The sequence below is a fragment of the Sus scrofa genome, chromosome 14 (assembly GCF_000003025.6).
Source record: "Sus scrofa isolate TJ Tabasco breed Duroc chromosome 14, Sscrofa11.1, whole genome shotgun sequence".
In the NCBI taxonomy this organism is placed as follows: Eukaryota; Metazoa; Chordata; class Mammalia; order Artiodactyla; family Suidae; genus Sus; species Sus scrofa.
The window spans coordinates 61,977,017-61,997,140 of NC_010456.5; the positions used below are offsets into that span (position 1 = coordinate 61,977,017).

Here is a 20,124-nt window from a genome sequence, read left to right on the forward strand (position 1 = left end):
CTTTAAATATTAGAAACATTGAGAATTAATGGGATTTCTTTCTTTCTAAAAAATTTGTCAAGTTGCAACAGCAGTGGCTTTCCTAGTGTTGTGTAACTTTACAGTTTGGAGAGAGCATCTTTTCTGTGCCTTGAATTGTCCTAATCATAAGTTTGGATCAAATCCCAATATTTTATCCTTTGTACTTTCAAAGTTGTGAAATATCTTCCAGAGGCTTTTTTTCTTTAATGTGAATTATTTTGCTAGATCACCTCCCTTGGGACATATTAATCTTTGTGCCAACAGCTCTCATTCTTTACGTTGATACCTTTGTCTTCCTAAAGTCCCCTGGATGTGTATTCAGAGTCACACAAACAGTGTCAACATTCCTTCTGTTAGCTCTTGATTCTGCACTCAGTTGACATCTGACTCAAATTTCAATTCCAGCAGTATGATTTTTTTTTTTTTGTTTCTCTGCTGCACTTTCATCTTTGTTGGGCAATTTTCGCTTTTGGTTATCCATTTTCCTGTCACTTGGTTTTATCACTGGAAGACGGGAAGTCAGCACAATTCCTTGCTTTGCTGTCTGTGCATGAACTGATTACAGATGTCCCATGAGTAAGCACAGGCAGACTCTGAAAGAAGCCATGTGATTGGTCACTGATCAAGAGGAGCATCTGTTATACATGGATTGATTTGTGTACTGAAGGGGCAGTGGAATTTCTATTTGATGAAACTGCTCATAATCACAATTAATATGCTTTAGTAACTGGAATGTAAACTTGTGTCATTGAGGGATTGGTGGTGTTTAATTGAGCTGTGGTAACTAAAATCTGTGCATATCAAAAGTGTGCAAAAAAAAAAACAAAGACAAAAACAACAAAAAACTGCAAAGCCAGGACAGTCTTTGTGGATATAAATATGTATATTTTTTTCACTGCCCCGTGGCATATGGAATTCCCAGGCCAGGGATCAGATCCAAGCCGCAGATGCGACCTAAGCCACAGCTGCAGCAATGCCAGATCCTTAACCCACTGTGCCAGCCTAGGGATTGAACCTGCATCCCAACACTCCCAAGACGCTGCTTATCCTGTTGCACCACAGCAGGATCTCCTCTGTGGATATCTTGGGTGGATTTTACTGCCCTTTGTTGGACGTGCAGCATCTGTAGTACTGGCCACACAGTGTGGCCCTCTTTTGTGTCACCGTGACAACCACATGCTTTCCACATTTTCCATAGATGTGTGGAGTGGGGATATGTCCCTGGATTGAACTGTTCTTAGGTCATCTCTGGACCACTCTGTCATTAAATAATCAGAATGTCGAGGGACAGCCATTCTGCTGCCAGAAAGCATTTGAATGTTCATGGAAGGGTGCAGAGAACAAACCTCCGGTGAGTACGTGGTACCTCCTGCATCTTTCATAACCAAGTGGAACAGTTTGCCCTTGCCTGGGGAGTCACGTGACTTCTCATCTGGCTAGGCATTGCCACATGCTGATCTGCTGCTTCATCTCTTTGAATCCTGATTTCCTCATTTGTAAAAAAAAAAAAAAAAAAAAGGTTTCACATGTCTGATTTACAAGAATACTGTGAGAACGTGGGGAATGTATGTGGATGTCAGGCATATGTGAGCAGTTGTTCTGGTCATGATGAAAAACTGAATCATTGAGATACACTTCTTGGATTTAAAGTGAAATAGAACAGAGGCCTCTAATGTTTCAGCAAAATAAACATCCTCAGCTTTTAGACATCCCCTCGTGTGAGAAGTTCACTGCTTTCCCATCTCCACTTCGCAGTGTTTTGTAGTTGGCTCTTCTCTCGCTTAGCTCCCTTCATGTGAAGGTCAGCAGATTGACTCATAGTCCGTTAGTACATGAAGTAACTTTAAACAGCCTCTCCATGAAGATAGATCTTGTTTCTCTATTGTTAGAAGGAAAGTAGAGCACACATGAGTTTGAGCTGGCCTTTTGGCTAAGCAGGTTGCAGATGGCTCCCAGCTGGTAGCCATTTTGAATGATGAATTTTCAATAGTTTACAGTGTAAATGTTGAGCATTCTTTTCCTGGCCTAAGAATAAATATTTCAAGTAAAGTCAGTAAAAAGAGACTTGGGTTGGGTTGATCTGATATGCTGGTTACTTACCTGTGGATTTTTAACTTTACATCTGGATTGAAGAATTTGGTGAAATAAGCCTGTCAGTAGAATGTTGCTGGTTTGGCAAGGTTTCCTTCAGCTGTAAGGTTTTATCCTATAATTGCTACAGACTTTCAGAATGTGTAGTATAGTGAAGACTTGTAGGTATGTTCTCTTTCCACATGGTATGCTAATCTGGAATTTGTTGGAGATGGAAAAAAATCTCCTGTGACTTGAGCATGGAAGAATATAAATGGAAATTTGTTTTTTTAAATCGTGAATGAGACTACTTATAGAATTTGATGAGATTGTTTATTTCATTCTAATTTTGGCAGGTTATTTAAGAGAAGTGCAATGATTTAAATGATTCCATGTAAATCTGTGATGAAATTTTTTCTTCCAGTCAGAAAACTTCCAGAAGCAACTTAAATGTCCATAGACAGAGGAATAGATAAAGAGTATGTGGTACATATATGCAATGGAATATTACTTAGCTGTAAAAAAGGATGAAATAATGCAATTTGCAGCAACATCAAGGGACCTAGAGATTACCATACAAAGGGCAGTAAGTTAGAGAATGGTAAATATCATATGATATTACTTATATGTGGAATCTTAAAAAAGGACACATATAAACTTATTTACAAAACAGAAAAAGACCCAAAGACTTTGAAAATAAACTTATGGTTACCAAAAAGGGAAGGTAGAAGGGGGAGGGATAAATTAGGAGTTTGAGGTTAACATGTACACACTACTATATATAAAATAGAGAATCAACAAGCACAGGGAACTTTACTCCGTATTGTGTAATAACCTATATGGGAAAAGAATCTGAAAAAGAATAGATATATGTGTATGTATAACTGAATCATTTTGTTGTACATCTGAAAGTAACACAACATTGTAAATCAACTATATATCAATAAAAAATAAAAATTTTAAAATTAAAGTAAAAAAATTCTGTATTGTAACTTCTATAAACATTACCCTTCTCTCTCTCTCTCCCTTTCTTTCTGCAGAAACTAAAACCAAAATAAGATCATATTATTCCTCCGGGGTTAGTAGATGCAAACTATTGCATTTGGAATGGATAAGCAATGAGATCCTGCTGTATAGCACTGGGAGCTATATCTAGTCACTTGTAATGGAACATGATGGAGTGTAATGTGAGAAAAAGAATCTATATATGTATGTGTGATTGGGTCACTTTGCTGTACAGTAGAAAATTGACAGAACACTGTAAACCAACTATAACGGAAAAAATAAAAATCATTTAAAAAATGTGGACCTAAAAAAAAAAGAATATATGATTCCATGTTTACTTAAGAACCTTTTAAATATAAAAAGCAGTGCTATTACTCTTTGATCAGATAAACTACTCCATGTTTATGAAAAGCAAATATGAATTACAACATTAAGATGGCTCTTTAGCTTCCAAAACTATTATCTATCTGTAGCATTCTGTCTTCATCATATTTTTCACCAGGAAGAAATAAACTTTAAAGATTAACAATAAAAGCAGGTATTCTTACATCACTAATCTTAATTTTAATTGCTTCATATATTTCAAATTGGTATTCTTAGGTCAGATTCTTTTGTTACTGTGAATATTTGCAGTTCATTGTATCTGAGATTGGTATAAGAATTGAGTTCCAGTTTAATGATTAATTTCCTGTAAGTAATGAGTATAGTAACTCTGACAACAGAAATTTATTTTTCAAATAATTTCCTTTTTAGATGGACCCCTCCAAAATCTCCTCTCTCCGTATGTCATATAGAATTGCTGCCTATTATGAGAGAATAGCTAAAGAATCCTAGCAGGAATTGGTAGAATTGAGAAGAGAATCTTTCGATAGTGAAGATGTCCAGAAGTTGATACTGACCTATTTGAGATGGTATTCAGAATTATGAGTTAGAACAAGTCTTTAAAATATTCCAGGTGTCATTTAATGTTTATTGAAAATGATTCAACATCAGATGTTGGTTATTTGAGCCTTAAGTTTACAAAAGTGGAAGCCAGGACAGTAATACAATTTAGGAAAAAAAGAAAACCCTAGCTGGAACTCACTTCAGGATTTTTTTCTCTGAGATAGAGGATAGGAATTTTCTTCTCAGAGGTTTTGTGGAAGCCAACTATGCTCACCACTATGCAGCCAATGCTACTACTTCTCAGAGGTTTTGTGGCTTTGCATACCTTGGCATTCCTAGCTTAACTGACATCAGGGTATTTATATAGTTTCACAAGGAAGCACTAGTCATTTTAGGTGTGTTTCTTAACTTTCAGTTCAAATTTCACACATCTGGGGGGCATCAACATATTAATTTTTGGAGAGGGGTTGGTTGGAGTTAGCCACTTAATTGAATTATTCCTTGAATGAATGCAACTGAAGTTTTTGGACATCATCCTCATTTGCCATAAGAATTAGGGCATATCAGAGGTTTCTGAAAATTGATTTCTTTATGAAGTTTTGCAGGAATTACTTGGATTATGGAAATTGCATTGTCATCTTGAAAAGGTGTCAGTGTTTTCATACATTACAAGATCCATAGAATGAATTGCTTCAGTGTTCCTAATTCCATGCTTAAAAAAATGTCTCTTTAATTCTCATGGTTCTCTATTAAATCTGTCAGGATTTTATGAAGATGGTGAGCCATTGCCCACAGTTCCTTTGATAGTTGCTCCTGCTCATCTCCTTTCCCAATGTGCTGACCCTTTATATGCACTAGGAGCATGTTACATGCACAGCCCAGTCTCCTCAGTGACTTTTAATGTCTCCTATGTCTACACCCAAACTTTTGTTTTACTCAAGTACATGGCCTCTGAGAAGAGGAAAGTAAGCTGTTAGGTCAGGGTCATCTGGAAGTCCTAAGACATCTTTTTAAAAACAGGGAGAGTGGGATTAAGATGATGGAGGAGTAAGATATGGTGCTCACCTTCTCCCACAAACACATCAAAAAAAAAAACAAACAAACAAACAAAAAAAAAAAAAAATTCCATGTAGAACGACTTGCACAGAACATCTACTGAATGCTGACAGAAGACCTTAAACCTCGCAAAAGGGCAAGAAACCCACCATATAACTGGGTAGAACAAAAGAAAAAAAAGAAGAGAAAAAAAAGAATCAGGATGGGACCAGCCTTCCTGAGAGGGAGCTGTGAAAGAGGAAAGGAACCTGCACCCTGGGAGGCCGCTAGACCGACGGGAGATCAGCCAAGACAGAGGAACCTCAAAACCTTGGAGAAAAGTGCAGCAGCCGGACTGGGCAGGGAAAAGCAGAGAGAGAGCTACGCAGACCGTTGGTAGCACCACCCCCAGACACCACAGCCTGAGACACTCAGGTGGGAGCTGGGTGCTGAGACTCAGGCTCTGGAGGTCAGTTCTGGGGAGAGGACTAGGGTTGGCTGTTGGGAGACAGCCTGAGGGGCTGGGGAGCAGTGCAACATGGGCTGGGGAGTGGAGCACCACAGCCAAGGGAGTGTGGGAGGAGGTTTGAGCCCATAGGAGAAGCAAGGTGCCATTGTTGGGAGGGCGAGAGGAGGAGGGGCAGGACCACCATAGGAATATCTCTGTGCCCATGGGCTCTTGGGCTATGGGCAGTGGGGGCAAACTCCTGTAGCCATCTCTGGGTCCAGAGGTAGGTACTCACTGCCACTAGGAGTCTGTGAACAGGCACAGTGCACTGCCCCAGTCACTTCATGGATTGCTGCAGAGGAGAGTATTGCAACTGAGCACCACCCCTTGTTGCTCTCACCTGGAAATTCACACACCCTGCTGTTGCTGCTGCCAAAGACTCTGGGTGTTGCCAACACCTCCCAGAGGGTCATTGCCACTTCCCAGGGCCCTGCAAACAGGAGCAGCCTCTGCCACCTCCCCACGGGTCCTTGCCATTGTCAAGCACACAGCAACCAGGCACTGGCTACCAGCCCTGCCCATTGCCTCCATCTCCCTGGAAACATGTGCAGCACTCTATCAAGGGGATGACAGACAGCCTGCACACACTGAAGAAGTAGTAAGCCCTCACAAAATATCCTTGTAATACTATGAAAAATATTCTCACATATAAATAGCCCTCCATGTCTACAGTAGTTGGTTTACCTAAACTCACAGAATGAGAAAGATACAAGCAAAAGGAAGAAACTCAGGAGCCATTCTCAGTTAAAAGAACAAGAGAATTCACCTGAAAGAGCAAACAATGAAACAGACCTCTGCAGTCTAACAGTCACTAAGTTCAAAAATGAGATAGTGAAAATACTGAAGGAATTAAGGGTGAATATGAAGGAATTAAGAGCAGATATGAACAGTAATGCAGATTACTTTAGAAGGAACTAGAAAATATAAAGAGAAGCCAAGAAAAATTAGAAAATTCATTTGCAGAAATGCAAACTGAGTTAAAGGCACTGAAGAGCAGAATGAATAAATCAGAGGAATGAAAAAACAAAAGCAATATAAGAGATCTATGGGAATACAAAATGGGCCAATCTATGCATAATAGGGATTCCTAAAGGAAAAGGAAAAGAAAAGGGGATTGAAAATATATTTGAAGAAATAATGGCCCAAAACTTTCCAAATATAAATGAAACAGGTATCAAGATACAGGAAGCACAGAGGGCCACAAGGTGAACCCAAACAGGCCCACACCAAGGCATTATAATACAAATGGCAAAAGTTAGGATAAAGAGAGGATTCTGAAGGCAGCAAGAGAAAAACAAAGTGTTAATTATAAGGGGACTCCCCCCCCATAAGGCTATCAACTGAAACACTATAGGCCCAAAGAGAGTGGCAAGATATTTGAAGTTCAAAAGGGAAAAATTTGCAACCTGCAATACTCTACCCAGCAAGAATATCATTTAAAATAGAAGGGGAAATAATGAATTTCTCCAAAAAACAATAACTAAAAGAGTACAGCAGTATTAAACCCATTGTAGAAGAAATACCGAAAGGGCTCCTGTTATTTAAAAATGTAAGAAGAAATAGTATGGAGGAAATCACATTGGAAAGTAATCAAATAAGCCAGTATACAGACCTAAAAGAAAAAAAAACCTATTGTAAAAGTGACGATGAACACAAGGAAACAGCAAAAGAACAAGCATGAAGATGTTAAAAAAGGACTTGAAATCATTGAATGTGGGGAAGGAAAGAAAATCTAAACTCTTTTTTTTTTTTTTTTTTTTGTCTTTTGTTGTTGTTGTTGCTATTTCTTGGACCGCTCCCACGGCATATGGAGGTTCCCAGGCTAGGGGCCGAATAGGAGCTGTAGCCACAGCAACTCGGGATCCGAGCTGCTTCTGCAACCTACACCAGAGCTCACGGCAATGCCAGATCCTTAACCCACTGAGCGAGGCAGGGACGAACCTGCAACCTCATGGTTCCTAGTCGGATTTGTTAACCACTGCGCCACGACGGGAACTCCTTTTTTTTTTTTTTTAACGTGTGTTTGAGCCTATGGAACTATCAAGCTAAAGCAAGCAGATATAGGAAGGGGTTAATAAGCTTGAAAAACTGGACAACCACAAATCAAAACCAAATAATACATTCACAAAAACTAAGGAAGACACAAGCATAAAATAAAAGGAAATCATCCAACCAAAAAACAAAGGAAAGAAAAACATAGAAGCAACTGAAAAACAAGGTTTAAAATGGCAATAAATACATGTTTATCAATAATTACCTTAAATGTCAATGGGCTGAATGCTCCTATCAAAAGACATAGAATGGTAGACTGGATAAAAAACAAGAGCCTACAATATGTTGCCTACAAGAGACTCACCTTAGGGCAAAGGACACATATAAATTGAAAGAGAGGGTATGGAAAAGACAGGAAATTGAGAGATGCAATACTCATATCAGACAAAAGAGACTTTAAAATGGAGGCCATATGGAGTTCCCATTGTGGTGCAGCGGAAACGAATCCAACTAGGAACCATGAGGTTGCAGGTTTGATCTCTGGCCTTGCTCAGTGGGTTAAGGATCCGGTGTTGCCACAAGCTGTGGTGTAGGTTGCAGATGCGGCTCGGATCTGGCATTGCTATGGCTCTGGTGGAGGCCAGTGGCAACAGCTCCTATGACCCCTAGCCTGGGAACTTCCATATGCTGCAGATGTGGCCTAAAAAGGACAAAAGACAAAAATAAATGAATAAATAAATAAATAAATAAATGGCAAGCTATAAAGAAAAAGAAGGACTCTGTTTAATAATAAAAGGATCAATTCAAGAAGAGGATATTATACTTGTCAATATATATGCCCCTAATATAGGAGCACCCAAATACAACAAATAATAACATACATAAAAGGAGAAATTGATAGGAATACAATAGTAGTAGGAGACTTAAACACCACACTCACATCAATGGACATATCCTCTGGACAGAAAATCATTAAGGCAACAGAGATGCCTTATTGACACGATAGAAAATTTAGACTTAACTGATATTTTCAGGACATTACATCCAAAAAAAAAATCTGAATTACATTCTTTTCAAGTGCACATGGAACATTCTCAAAGATTGACCACATACTTGAGCAAAAAACTAACCTCAACAAATTTAAGAGTATGGAAATTATTTCAGGTATCTTGTCTGACCACAATGCATGAAATTAGAAATCAACTACAGGAAAAGAAATGAGAAAAAACTCACTATGTGGAGACTAAACAACATGCTACTAAAAAAAAATGTGTCAATGAGGAAATCAAAAGAGGAATTAAAAAATACCTCAAGACAAATAATAACGAAAACATAACCATTCAAAATCTGTGGGATGCTGCAAAGTAATTCTTAGAAGAAAGGTCACAGCCATGCAGGCCTTCCTCAAAAAAGAAGAAAAATCTCAAGTCAACAACTTAACCTACCACCTAAAAGAATTAGAAAAAGAAGAACAGACAAAACCTAAAGTCAGCAGAAGGAAGGAAATCATAAAGATCAGAGAAGAAATCAATAAAATAGGGATTCAAAAAACAATCGAAAAGATCAAGAAAACCAAGAGCTGGTTTTTGAAAGAGTAGGCAAAATTGAGAAACCTCTGGACAGACTCACCAAGAAGAGAAGAGAAAGAATTCAAAATAAGAAATTAAAAAGGAGAAATCTGGTAGTTCCGTCATGGCTCAGCAGTTAACGAGCCTGACTAGTATCCATAAGGATGCAGGTTTGATCCCTGGCCTTGCTCATTGGGTTAAGGATTTGGTGTTGCCATGAGCTGTGTTGTACATTTCAGACATGGCTCGGATCCTGCGCCGCTGCAGTTGTGCTATAGGCCGGCATCTGTAGCTCCGATTTGACCCCTAGCTTGGGAACTTCCATATGCAGTGGGTACAGCCCTAAAAAGCCAAAGCCAAAGCCAAAAAAAAAAAAAAAAAAAAAAAAGGAGAAATCTAAATGGATACTGCAGGGAAAAAAAAAAAACTGTAAGAGAATACTATGAACAATTATATGCCAACAAATTTGACAACTCAGAAGAAATGGACAACTTTCTGGAGGCATATAACCCACCAAAACTGAATGAAGAAGAAGTAGATAAGTTGAACAGACCAATCACTGGAAATGAAATTGAATATGTAAAAATAACACTCCCTACAAACAAAAGTCCAGGACCAGATGGCTTCACAGGCAAATTCTACCAACCATACAAAGAACTTATACCCATCCTTCTTAAACTTTTCCAAAAGGTTAAAGAAGGAATGATCCCAAAGACATTCTAAGAAGCCACCATCACCCTAATACCAAAATCAAAGACACGAACAAAAAAGAAAATTATAGGCCAATATCCATGATAAATATAGACACAAAAATTCTCAGCAAAATTTTAGCCAACTGAATCCAATGACAATAAAAAATATTATACCCCATGACCAAGTGGAATTCATCCCAAGTTCACAAGGATGGTTCAATATAAGCGATTCAATGTCATATACTACATTAACAAAAGAAAAGTAAAAAACCACATGATCATCTCCTTAGATGCAGAAAAAGCATTTGACAAAATCTAACATTTATTCATGATAAAAACTCTTACCAAAGTGGATGTAGAGAGAACATACCTTAACGTAATCAAAGCCATTTATGACAAACCCACAGCCAATATAATATTCAAAGGAGAAAAGCTAAAAGCCTCCCTGCTAAAATCTGGAACAAGACAAGGATGTGCACTCTCACCATTTTTATTCAACATAATATTGGAATTCCTAGGTACAGAAATCAGGCAAACAAAAGAAATAAATGTATCCAAATTGGAAGAGAAAATGTAAAATTGTCACTCTATGCAGATGACATGATACTATATATGGAAAACTCTAAGGACTCAACACAAAAACTGCTCAAACTGATCAATGATTCAGCAAAGTAGCAGGATACAAGATTAACATTCAGAAATGGTTTGTATTTCTGTATACTAACAATGAAATATTAGAAAAGGAATATAAAAATGCAGTAACTTTTAAAATAACACCTCAAAATTAAATACCTAGGAATAAACCTGATCAAATAAGTGAAAGTCTTATACAGTGAGAACTATGAAACATTAATTAAGGAAATTGAAGAGGATTCAAAGAAATGGAAATATAGTCCATGCTCCTGGATTGGAAGAATTAATATCTTTAAAATGGCCATATTACCAAAAGCAATCTACAGGTTCATTGCAATCCCAATTAAATTACCCATGACATTTTTCATAGAACCAGAACAAACAATCCAAAAATTTATATGGAACCATGAAAGTCCCAGAGTTGCCAGGGCAATCCTGGGGAACAAAATTGAAGCTGGAGGCATAACTCTCCCAGATTTCAGGCAATATTACAAAGCTACAGTAATCAAGACAGTGAGGTACTATTACACAAACAGACATACGGATGAATGGAACAGAATAGAGAACCCAGAAATAAACCCAGATTAATTTACACCTATGGTAAATTAATCTTCGACAAAGAAGGTAAAAATATAAAATAGGAAAAAGTCTTTTCAGCAAGTGGTGGTGGGAAAACTGGTCACCTACATTTAAATCAATGAAACTGGAACACACCCTTACACCATGCACAAAAATAAACTCAAAATGGCTTAAAGACTTAAACATAAGACAATACACCATCAAACTCCTAGAGGAGAACATAGGCAAACATTCTCTGACATCAACCTTACAAATGTTTTCTTAGGTCAATATCCCAAAGCAATAGAATAAAAACAAACCAATGGGACCTAATTGAACTGACAAGCTTTTGCACAGCAGAGAAAACCCTTAATAAAACAAAAAGACAACCTACAGAATGGGAGAAAATAGTTTCAATGGATGCAACCGACAGGGCTTATAATCTCCAAAATATACAAACAACTCATACAACTCAACTGCAAAAAAAAACACAACGCAATGGAAAAATTGTCAGAAGACCTTGATAGACATTTCTCCAAAGAAGACATGTGGATGGCCATCAGGCACATGAAAAAATGGTCTACACCACTAATTATTAGAGAAATGCAAATCAAAACTACAATGAGGTACCACCTCACACAGGTCAGAATGGCTATCATTAATAAGTATACAAAAACATGCTGGAGAGGCTGTGGAGAAAAAGGAACCCTCCTGCACTGTTGGTGGGAATGTAAATTGGTACAACCAGTATGGAAAACTGTATGGAGGTACCTCAGAAAACTAAATATAGAACTCCAGTATGATCCAGCAATCCCTCTCCTGGGCGTATATCCAGACAAAAGTTTCATTGAAAAAGATACATGCACCCCTGTGTTTATTGTAGCACTATTCACAATAGCCAACCTAAATGTCCATTGACAGATGAACGGATTAAGAAGATGTGGTACAATACACAGTGGAATACTACTCAGCCATAAAAAAGAACAAAATAATGCCATTTGCAGCAGCATGGATGGAACTAGAGATTCTCATACTAAGTGAACTAAGAAAAAGACAAATATCATATGATATCTCTTATATGAGACTCCAAAATATGGCACAAATGAACATATCTGCAAAACAGAAACAGACTCATAGAGAACAGTTTTGTGGTTGCCAAGGGAGGGGGTGGGAGAGGGATGGATTTGGAGTTTGATGTTAGTAGATGCAAACCATTACATTTAGAATGGATAAACAATGAGGTCCTAGTGTTATAGCACAGGGAACTGTATCTAGTCACTTGTGATAGAACATGATAGAAGATAATATGAAGAAAATAATGTACATGTATGTATAACTGGGTCCCTTTGCTGTACAGCAGAAATTGACAGAACATTGTTAATAAACTCTAATAAAAAAAAAAAAAACACATGGAACTTGCGTGTAAGCTTTCTAGCTCTTTTGACCTCTAGGAGAAATCCTAGCTTTATCTCTGATCTCCATTCATTGGCCACTATATTAAGGCAGAGCCATCCAGATTATGAATTTAAAAATCTTTAAAATGTTTAAGGTGGGATTTGATGTCTATAGAACAGGATTCAAAATAGGTAGTGTGTTCTCTGAGGTTTGGTTTTTTGAAGGTGGAAATGGGCTATAATAAGATTACAGAAAAACCTAGCTGGAAATTACTTTAGCGGGTTTTTTTGTTGTTTTGTTTTTTTAAGATGTAAGATGGTCATTTTCTTCTCAGAGGTTTTGTGGCTCCTTTGATTTTGGCCACAGCTTCCTGAACTCACCTTTTCCATTTCCCCTCTCTACTAGTTTTGATGACCATGTAGGGCATCTTTTTAAGCATAACATGCTAGATACAGAGCCTCTGATTTGCCTAGTGCCCTAATTTCTGCCTCTGAACTCCCTGACCTCCAACTTTACCCTGCTTCTACCAGGGGACATGCTTGCCAGCTCCCTGTTCCAGTAATACAGCTCCACTGCTAGGGTTCCTGGACCCTTCTGGTTCCTTCTGAGCCTGTTCTCCTGCTCTGGTCCCACTTGGGTAACTGGCTGAGGTCAAACCAATGCACAGTGTGCGATGTCTGAGCTGTAGGAACTGCCTTGGGGGTCACTGGAGAGGATTGTTTGAAAAGCTTCATTGATAACTTCCTCTGGGGAATTTGACTGCCTTCAAGTGCAGTAAGTATGGCCCCTTCCTGTTGGTTGTTACCCCACTGGTTCACAGAGTGTATCTGTACCAAGTAATAGTGGAGCACAGGTCCTGGCTGTGGTGGGGTGTGGCATCTTCAGGTCTCCACTGCGTAAGTGCATGCACAGTGCCTTAAGAGGGTGGAGAAGATGTGAGACATTCCTCGCCCTGGATGCATGAAGTGGTCCTTGGAGCACCTCGCTGCTCTAAATCACCCTCAGGCACTCTGGGGTACCTGCTCTCCCCCCTTCTGGAACTCTCTAGACACATACACCTATTCTGCCCTGGTCACTTTTCCCCCTCTTTCCCCAGCTAGCCGACACTTTTCTTCTATTTCCATAGGCATTGCCTTGAGATAACTTTTTTTGACCAAGAACCACTGGGTTGGGATCCCCTCAATCCACTCTTATTGCCCTGTCCCCTCTGAAGCTTGGTACCCAGTGCCTTATGGTGGCTTCTCTTATCTTCTCCTTTTTGGACCACGAGCCCCTGGAGGGAAGCACTGTCTTGTCTGCTGTTGTATCCCTGGTGTCTAGGACGGCATCTGGCCAGCAGTCATTAGGGTAGAGTGAGCATAGCAAGGGTATCACCTGGCATTCGATGTGTGCCGTGCTCTGTGCTTTGGGCTTTTCCACATATTTTCTTAGTAAAGTGCAACAACACTGAGTAATTAATTGTATAGAGGAAAAGAGTGAGGCTGATGAAAGTAAATTGCCCAACCTCATAGCTAGACAGGAGCAGAGCTGGTCTTGGATTCTTGAGCCACTTGCCTTTAATGACTAGATTAAGTACAATGACAAGCAAATCAAGGTGCTTGAGAAGGCATCCAGTGCTGTGTGTGGGGATTGCAGCCTAGTGAGTGACCTTGGCTGGCCACCTTCAGCGGATTTTTTTTTTTTTTTCCTAGTCCTGTGGAGAAAATAAGCTATAGGCACCAAATTCTAGTAACTAGTAATTTGTTTTCTCTGATGAGTGTGACATTTATTGTGGTTCAAAGAACCTGTAGATGGAGTTCCTGTCGTGGCTCAGTGGTTAACGAATCCGACTAGGAACCATGAGGTTGCAGGTTCGATCCCTGGCCTCACTCAGTGGGTTAAGGATCTGGCGTTGCCATGAGCTGTGGTGTAGGTTGCAGACGCGGCTCGGATCCTGCATTGCTGTGGCTGAGGCTGGCGGCTACACCTCAGATTAGACCCCTAGGCTGGGAACCTCCAAGTGCTGCGGGAGTGGCCCTAGAAAAGGCAAAAAGACAAAAAAAAAAAAAAAAAAAAAAAACCAAAAAAAACCCCAAAAACGTGTAGATGTCAGCAATCATGTGGTACACAAGCTAGAACCCTGGTTTTAGAATTAGATATACTAAGCTTAGAATATCGTCTCTTCCCTTCAAAGACAGTGTTGAGGTGGGTAGGTTGAGTGTAAGGTTTTGGAGTCCCACCACTTCATTACACAGTAGAGACACTGGACTAGTGTGAGGTTTAGAGGGAATGTGTGTAAAGAGGGCATTTCAACTCGATGGCCATTATGATATTTTCTCTGGCATGTTATCTTCCGTCATGGAGCATCTATTGGTGTTTAATAAAAAGAGATGAGCATATGGAGGGTGATTTCTGGGAAGCTCTGCAAATAATTAAGATTTCAGAAAGTTATATCTTCCACTGACTTTTGACAAAGAAGCATCTTTATTAAATATTGAAATTATGGCACCTGATGTAATTTACTGGTTTAGGTGGCCCAACTATTTAATTCAGAAAATGTATATGGATTATTTTTTTTTCCTGCTTCCCCACTGACAGCATTATGTAAGGTCTTTTTTTTTTTTTTCCCCCATTTTATCTCTTAAGGTACCTTAGCCAACCTAGAGGGAAATTCTGAAACTAATTTTAGTCACTTTGAAGATACATGTATGGGAATCGGAACCAATAAGTGATAAAATGTGACCAGTGAGAAATCCATCCTGATTGGGCCTTCCTGACTGTCTAGTGACTGATGAATTCATTTATAAATTTGCTTTTACTTGGCTTTCAGGATTTGAGTGATTTTGAAGGCTCTATTTTGGGGGAACCCTTTACTTACCTTTGCCCAGCCCTGGCCCGACCTTTCACAACAGGGGCCCGAGCCACGGCTTGCGAGCTGGCTCTGTGCCCCCACCCAGCACATTGTCAAACAGTGGCCTTTTCTGTCTGTGTCCGTGACTTGACTCTAAGCTTGTGAACACCAGGAATTACTTCTTATTGTTCTGGGTCCTGGCACTTGAGGCACTGAAGTAGTAGGCTCTTGATGAATATTTGTAGGTTGTTCAAACCAGTCAGTGTGCACAAATCCCAAGGCATATTTTCAAATGCACATACACACATATTTAAAAGATAGAGCGCCTCTGTTCAGTATAGTCTGCTGGTCAAAAGAATGGTTTTTGTCATCATTCGGGTTTTTATCCCTACTCCGCTGCTTCCCAGCTGTTTGAAGAATGAAATCTCCTCCTAAGGGTGTTCTGAAGATTCATTTACCCAAAGAGATCTTTATTTACTGTGTGCAGAGTAGGGAGCTTTTATTTTGCAGAGACAAACTGTAAACAATTAAGCACAGAAAATAGAATTTCAGATAGTGATAAGGGTTAGGAGGAAAACAAACACAGTGAGGTGGTTGGGTTGGTGTGAGAGTGCAGGGCAAGTGGGGGAAGTGGCAGCTGGGGACGTGATGATGAACACAAAGCCCTAAAGGAGAGTCCGCTGGGCATGTCCTTAGGGAGACCAGTGTGGCTGCAGCTGAGGAAACTGAGGAGAATAATAATTATTTTATTGTGAAATACAGATTTAGAGTCCACTCAGCAATTTAACAGAGAAGACAACAAAACACATGAACAAGGACAACATTGATGGGAGGAGAAGAGGCAGGGGCCAGATCCATAGTGTTGGGGCAACAAGCTTGCCCACGTTCAGGACCAGGCCAGGAACGTGACTTGGTGAAGACAATTTTGACTTCACTTCTGCGTTTCAGTTTTTAATACAGACATGGGTGTAGGGAAATACTTCTCTTTGAAAAACGGCAGTGCAAACACTGTGATAAATGGTGAGTGAGTAATACAACATGGTGCTGATGATGGCAAGAGGCTCTCGGTCTCCTTGTGGGAGACCCAGTGGGAGTGGGGTGGGCAGCCAAGAGTCTTCTGACCCCAATTAAAGGGGGTGTCTGGTCCTCGGTGCCAGCCAAGTGTTGCCACGTAGGAATGTGGGCTCCAGTTGCTAAATCTGCCGCGTTTTCCAGACAAACAAAAATCTGAATGTCTAAGTGAAATTGCCAGATTCAAAAAGGTTGGCTCACATTAAAAAAGACCTTATAATGAGGACCCAGCATTGTTGCAGCTGTGGTGTAGGTCGCAACTGCGGCTCAGATCTGATACCTGGCCCGGGAACTCCATATGCCATGGGGTGGCCAAAAAAGAAAAAAAAAAAGACTTTATGATGGATGGACAAAAAGCATCTGTGGGCTGCCAGTCTGAAACATCCTGCCACAAGCCCTTTTCTGCTGTGCTAATGGGGATTAAGTGGAGTATGATGCATGTTAACATTTAACCATTTAACCTCGTGCCCAGTACATAGCCAGTGTGTAGGGGGAAAGCATACTTTTTATTAATTTCCCTGTTAATGTTTTTCATTGCCTTCATCATTAATTTGTTTAGTTAACTCTAAATCCACATTAAAAAATAGACATTGTCCTACTCTGGTAATTAATAAGTGGTAGTTGCTGCTGTTTGCTGACTAATTTGTTCAGTTCTTTGCATTATTCACTTGGTAGGTGAATTTTATATTCATTGTACAAAAGTAGACTTTAATCTAGGCTAATTTATGTGGTAAAAGTGGACAAGAAGAAAGGATGAGCATTGTTTGGTTCCTCATTCTCTCACTTATTGTCGACTTCCTCTGGTCTGCAGACATTGTCACTTGTTCTTGTGCTTTGGCACATTTAGGTCTCAAGTCCTTCTGGCCAGTGTTAGCTGCCTAAAAGTGGGAAAGAACTGTGGCAAAAATGCCATTTTAGACCAGGCGAAAGATGATGGGAAATGCGGCCTTACGCCGTGATGTCCTGTCTGGAGGCTTTTCGTCAGTTTTAATGAAATACAAATGTGCCCGATGCAAGTTATTTTGTTTTCCCAGAAAAAAAATTTTCATTTAGTAAGGCCTAACCCACGTAGTTTTGTATTACAAGGATTGTGTTTGGTGTGTTGCAATGCATTGGCAGTTGTCTTGGGGAATTTTATTCAGTGCAAGCATCTCTGATGGTTTGGCATCCAGTTGGGTTAATTACTTGTTCATGTACTTTTTGGTCTTGACTCTATGTTAAAATTCTGGGCCATCATAGAGAGGAACGCTGGGAGTATCAAAATATATGTGCATATTTCTAATAGATTAAAAAGCTTATAAGAATGCATATTTTCCCCCCAAGGTTTTTTTTTTTTTTTTTTTTTTTTTTGGTGCACTGTTTGAAAAGGAGGACTTTATTGCATCAACATGAGTCAAAGCCTGAAAAATGTTTTTTTGGTTTTTTTTTGGGGGGGGGAATCTTTTCTGTAAATACAGGTTCTTAATTGAATCAATATTTTCCTCTTAATTTTTGCTACAGATCATGGAGGAAACAAATACGCAGATTGCTTGGCCATCAAAACTGAAGATTGGAGCGAAATCCAAGAAAGGTAAATCATGAGAGTTGGAGAAATTGGTGGTTTTGATAATGGAGACTGTGGAATTCCTGCAAGTTTGCCAGAGAGAAAAATCAACCTTTATCCTTATCCTGTTTGTCCCCAGATATTTATTAAATAGCAATATTTGGGGAGGATTATCATAATGAAAAATAGCATGCAACCTTTTATTCAACAAGAGTAATATATTTTTTTCTTCCAGTTTTATTGGGTTAGAATTGACATACAGCACTGTACAAGTTTAAGCTGTACAGCATACATGATTTGACTTACATATGAAAATATTATCACTAGTGAACATCCATCATCTCCTTTAGAAACAAAGTTAAAGAGAAAAAAATTTTCCTTGTCATGAGAACTCTTAGGATTTTCTAACAACTTTCGTATATAGCATACAGCAGTGTCGATTATATTTATCACATTGTACTTTACATCCCTCATACTCGTTTAACTTAAAACTGAACATTTGATCACCTTCATCCAGTTTCCCCATCCCTCACCACCTCATCTGGTAACTACAAATCTGATCTGTTTTTCTATGAATTTGTTTGTTTGTTTTTGAGTACGGTTGACCTACAACACTATATCAGTTCCTGTTAAACAACATTCAGTATTTTTATACCTTTCAAAAATGTCACCATGGTCAGTCTACTTGTTCTTCACCATACAATATATTCCATAGTTACTGACTATATTCCCCACACTGTACATTTCATACCCTTGACTCATTGATTTTGCAACTGATCTCCCTCACCTATTTCTTTACACCCCTCATATCCCTCCCCTCTGGCAACCCCCTGCTTGTTTTGTTTTGTTTTTAATTACTCAATGATTTTATTACATTTATAGCTATACAATGAGCATCACAACCCAATTTTATAGCATTTCCATCCCAAACCTCCAGCGTATCCCCTATCCCCCAACCTGTCTCATTTGGAAACCATAAGGTTTTCAAAGTCTGTGAGTCAGAACCAGTTCTGCAATGAAGTTCATTATGCCCTTTTTTAAAGATTCCACATGTAAGTGAAAGCATTTGATGTTGGTGTCTTGCTGTCTGACTTTACTTAGCATGATAATTTCTAGGTCCATCCATGTTGCTGCACATGCTGTTATTTCTTTCCTTTAATGGCTTAGTAATATTCCATTGTGTATATGTATAACATCTTCTTGATTCACTCCTCTGTCGATGGACATTTAGGTTGTTTCCATGTCTTGGCTATTGTATATAGTGCTGCAATGAACATTGGGGTCCATGTATCTTCTCGAGTCATGGTTTTCTCCAGATAGATGCCCAGGAGTGGGATTGCTGGATCAAATGGTAGTTCTATGTTTAGTTTTCTGAGGAATTCCCATACTGTTTTCCACAGTGGTTGCACCAATTTACAATCCCACCAACAGTGTAATGGGGTTCCTTTTTCTCCACATCCTCTCCAGCATTTGTTGTTTGTACTTTTTTGATGATGGTCGTTCTGGCCAGTGCAGGGTGGTACCTCATAGTAGTTTTGATTTGCATTTCTCTAATAATGAGTGATGTTGAACATCTTTTCATGTGTTTTTTGGCCATCTGTATGTCTTCTTTGGATAACTGTCTGTTTAGATCTTCTGCCCATTTTTTTATGGGGTCGTTGGTTTGTTTTTTTGGTATTGAGCTGCAGAAGGTGTTTATAAATTTTGGAGATTAATCCTTTGTCAATTGATTCATTTGCAACTATTTTCTCCCATTCTGTGGGTTGTCTTTTTGTTTTGTTTAGGCTTTCCTTTGCTTTGCAGAAACTTTTAAGTTTAATTAAGTCCCATTTGTTTATTTTTGTTTTTATTGTCATTATTCTAAGAGGTGGATCTGAGAAGATGTTGCTATGGTTTATGTTGGAGCGTGTCTGGCCTAAGTTTTCCTCTAAGAGTTTTATAATATCTGGTCTTATATCTAGGTCTTTAATCCATTTGGGTTTATTTTTGTGTATGGTGTTAGGGAGTGTTCTAATTTCATTCTTTTCCATGTGGCTGTCCAGTTTTCCCAGCACCATTTATTGAACAAGCTGTTCTTTCTCCATTGTATATTTTGCCTCCTTTGTCATAGATGAGTTGACTGTAGGTGCATGGGTTTAATTCTGGGCTTTCTATCCTGTTCCAGTGATCTATATTTCTGTCTTTGTGCCAATACCATACAGTTTTGATGACTGTTGCTTTGTAGTATAGTCTGAAATCTGGGAGCTTGATTCCCTCAGCTCTATTTTTCTTTTTCAGGATGTCTTTGGCTATTCTGTGTCTTTTGTGCTTCCAAACAA

The 20,124-nt window shown here is 39.1% G+C and overlaps 1 protein-coding gene across 7 annotated transcripts in view; it reads left to right on the forward strand.

The window, feature by feature from the left end:
• The window catches only part of BICC1 (BicC family RNA binding protein 1), a 335,063-nt gene that overhangs the window by 183,655 nt on the left and 131,284 nt on the right, over nt 1–20,124 (forward strand). For all 7 annotated transcript variants that reach the window (XM_021072798.1, XM_021072799.1, XM_021072800.1 and 4 more), the window contains exon 3: nt 17,764–17,833. In XM_021072798.1, coding sequence (XP_020928457.1) covers nt 17,764–17,833 — 70 coding nt within the window. The remainder of the gene's footprint in view (nt 1–17,763; nt 17,834–20,124) is intronic.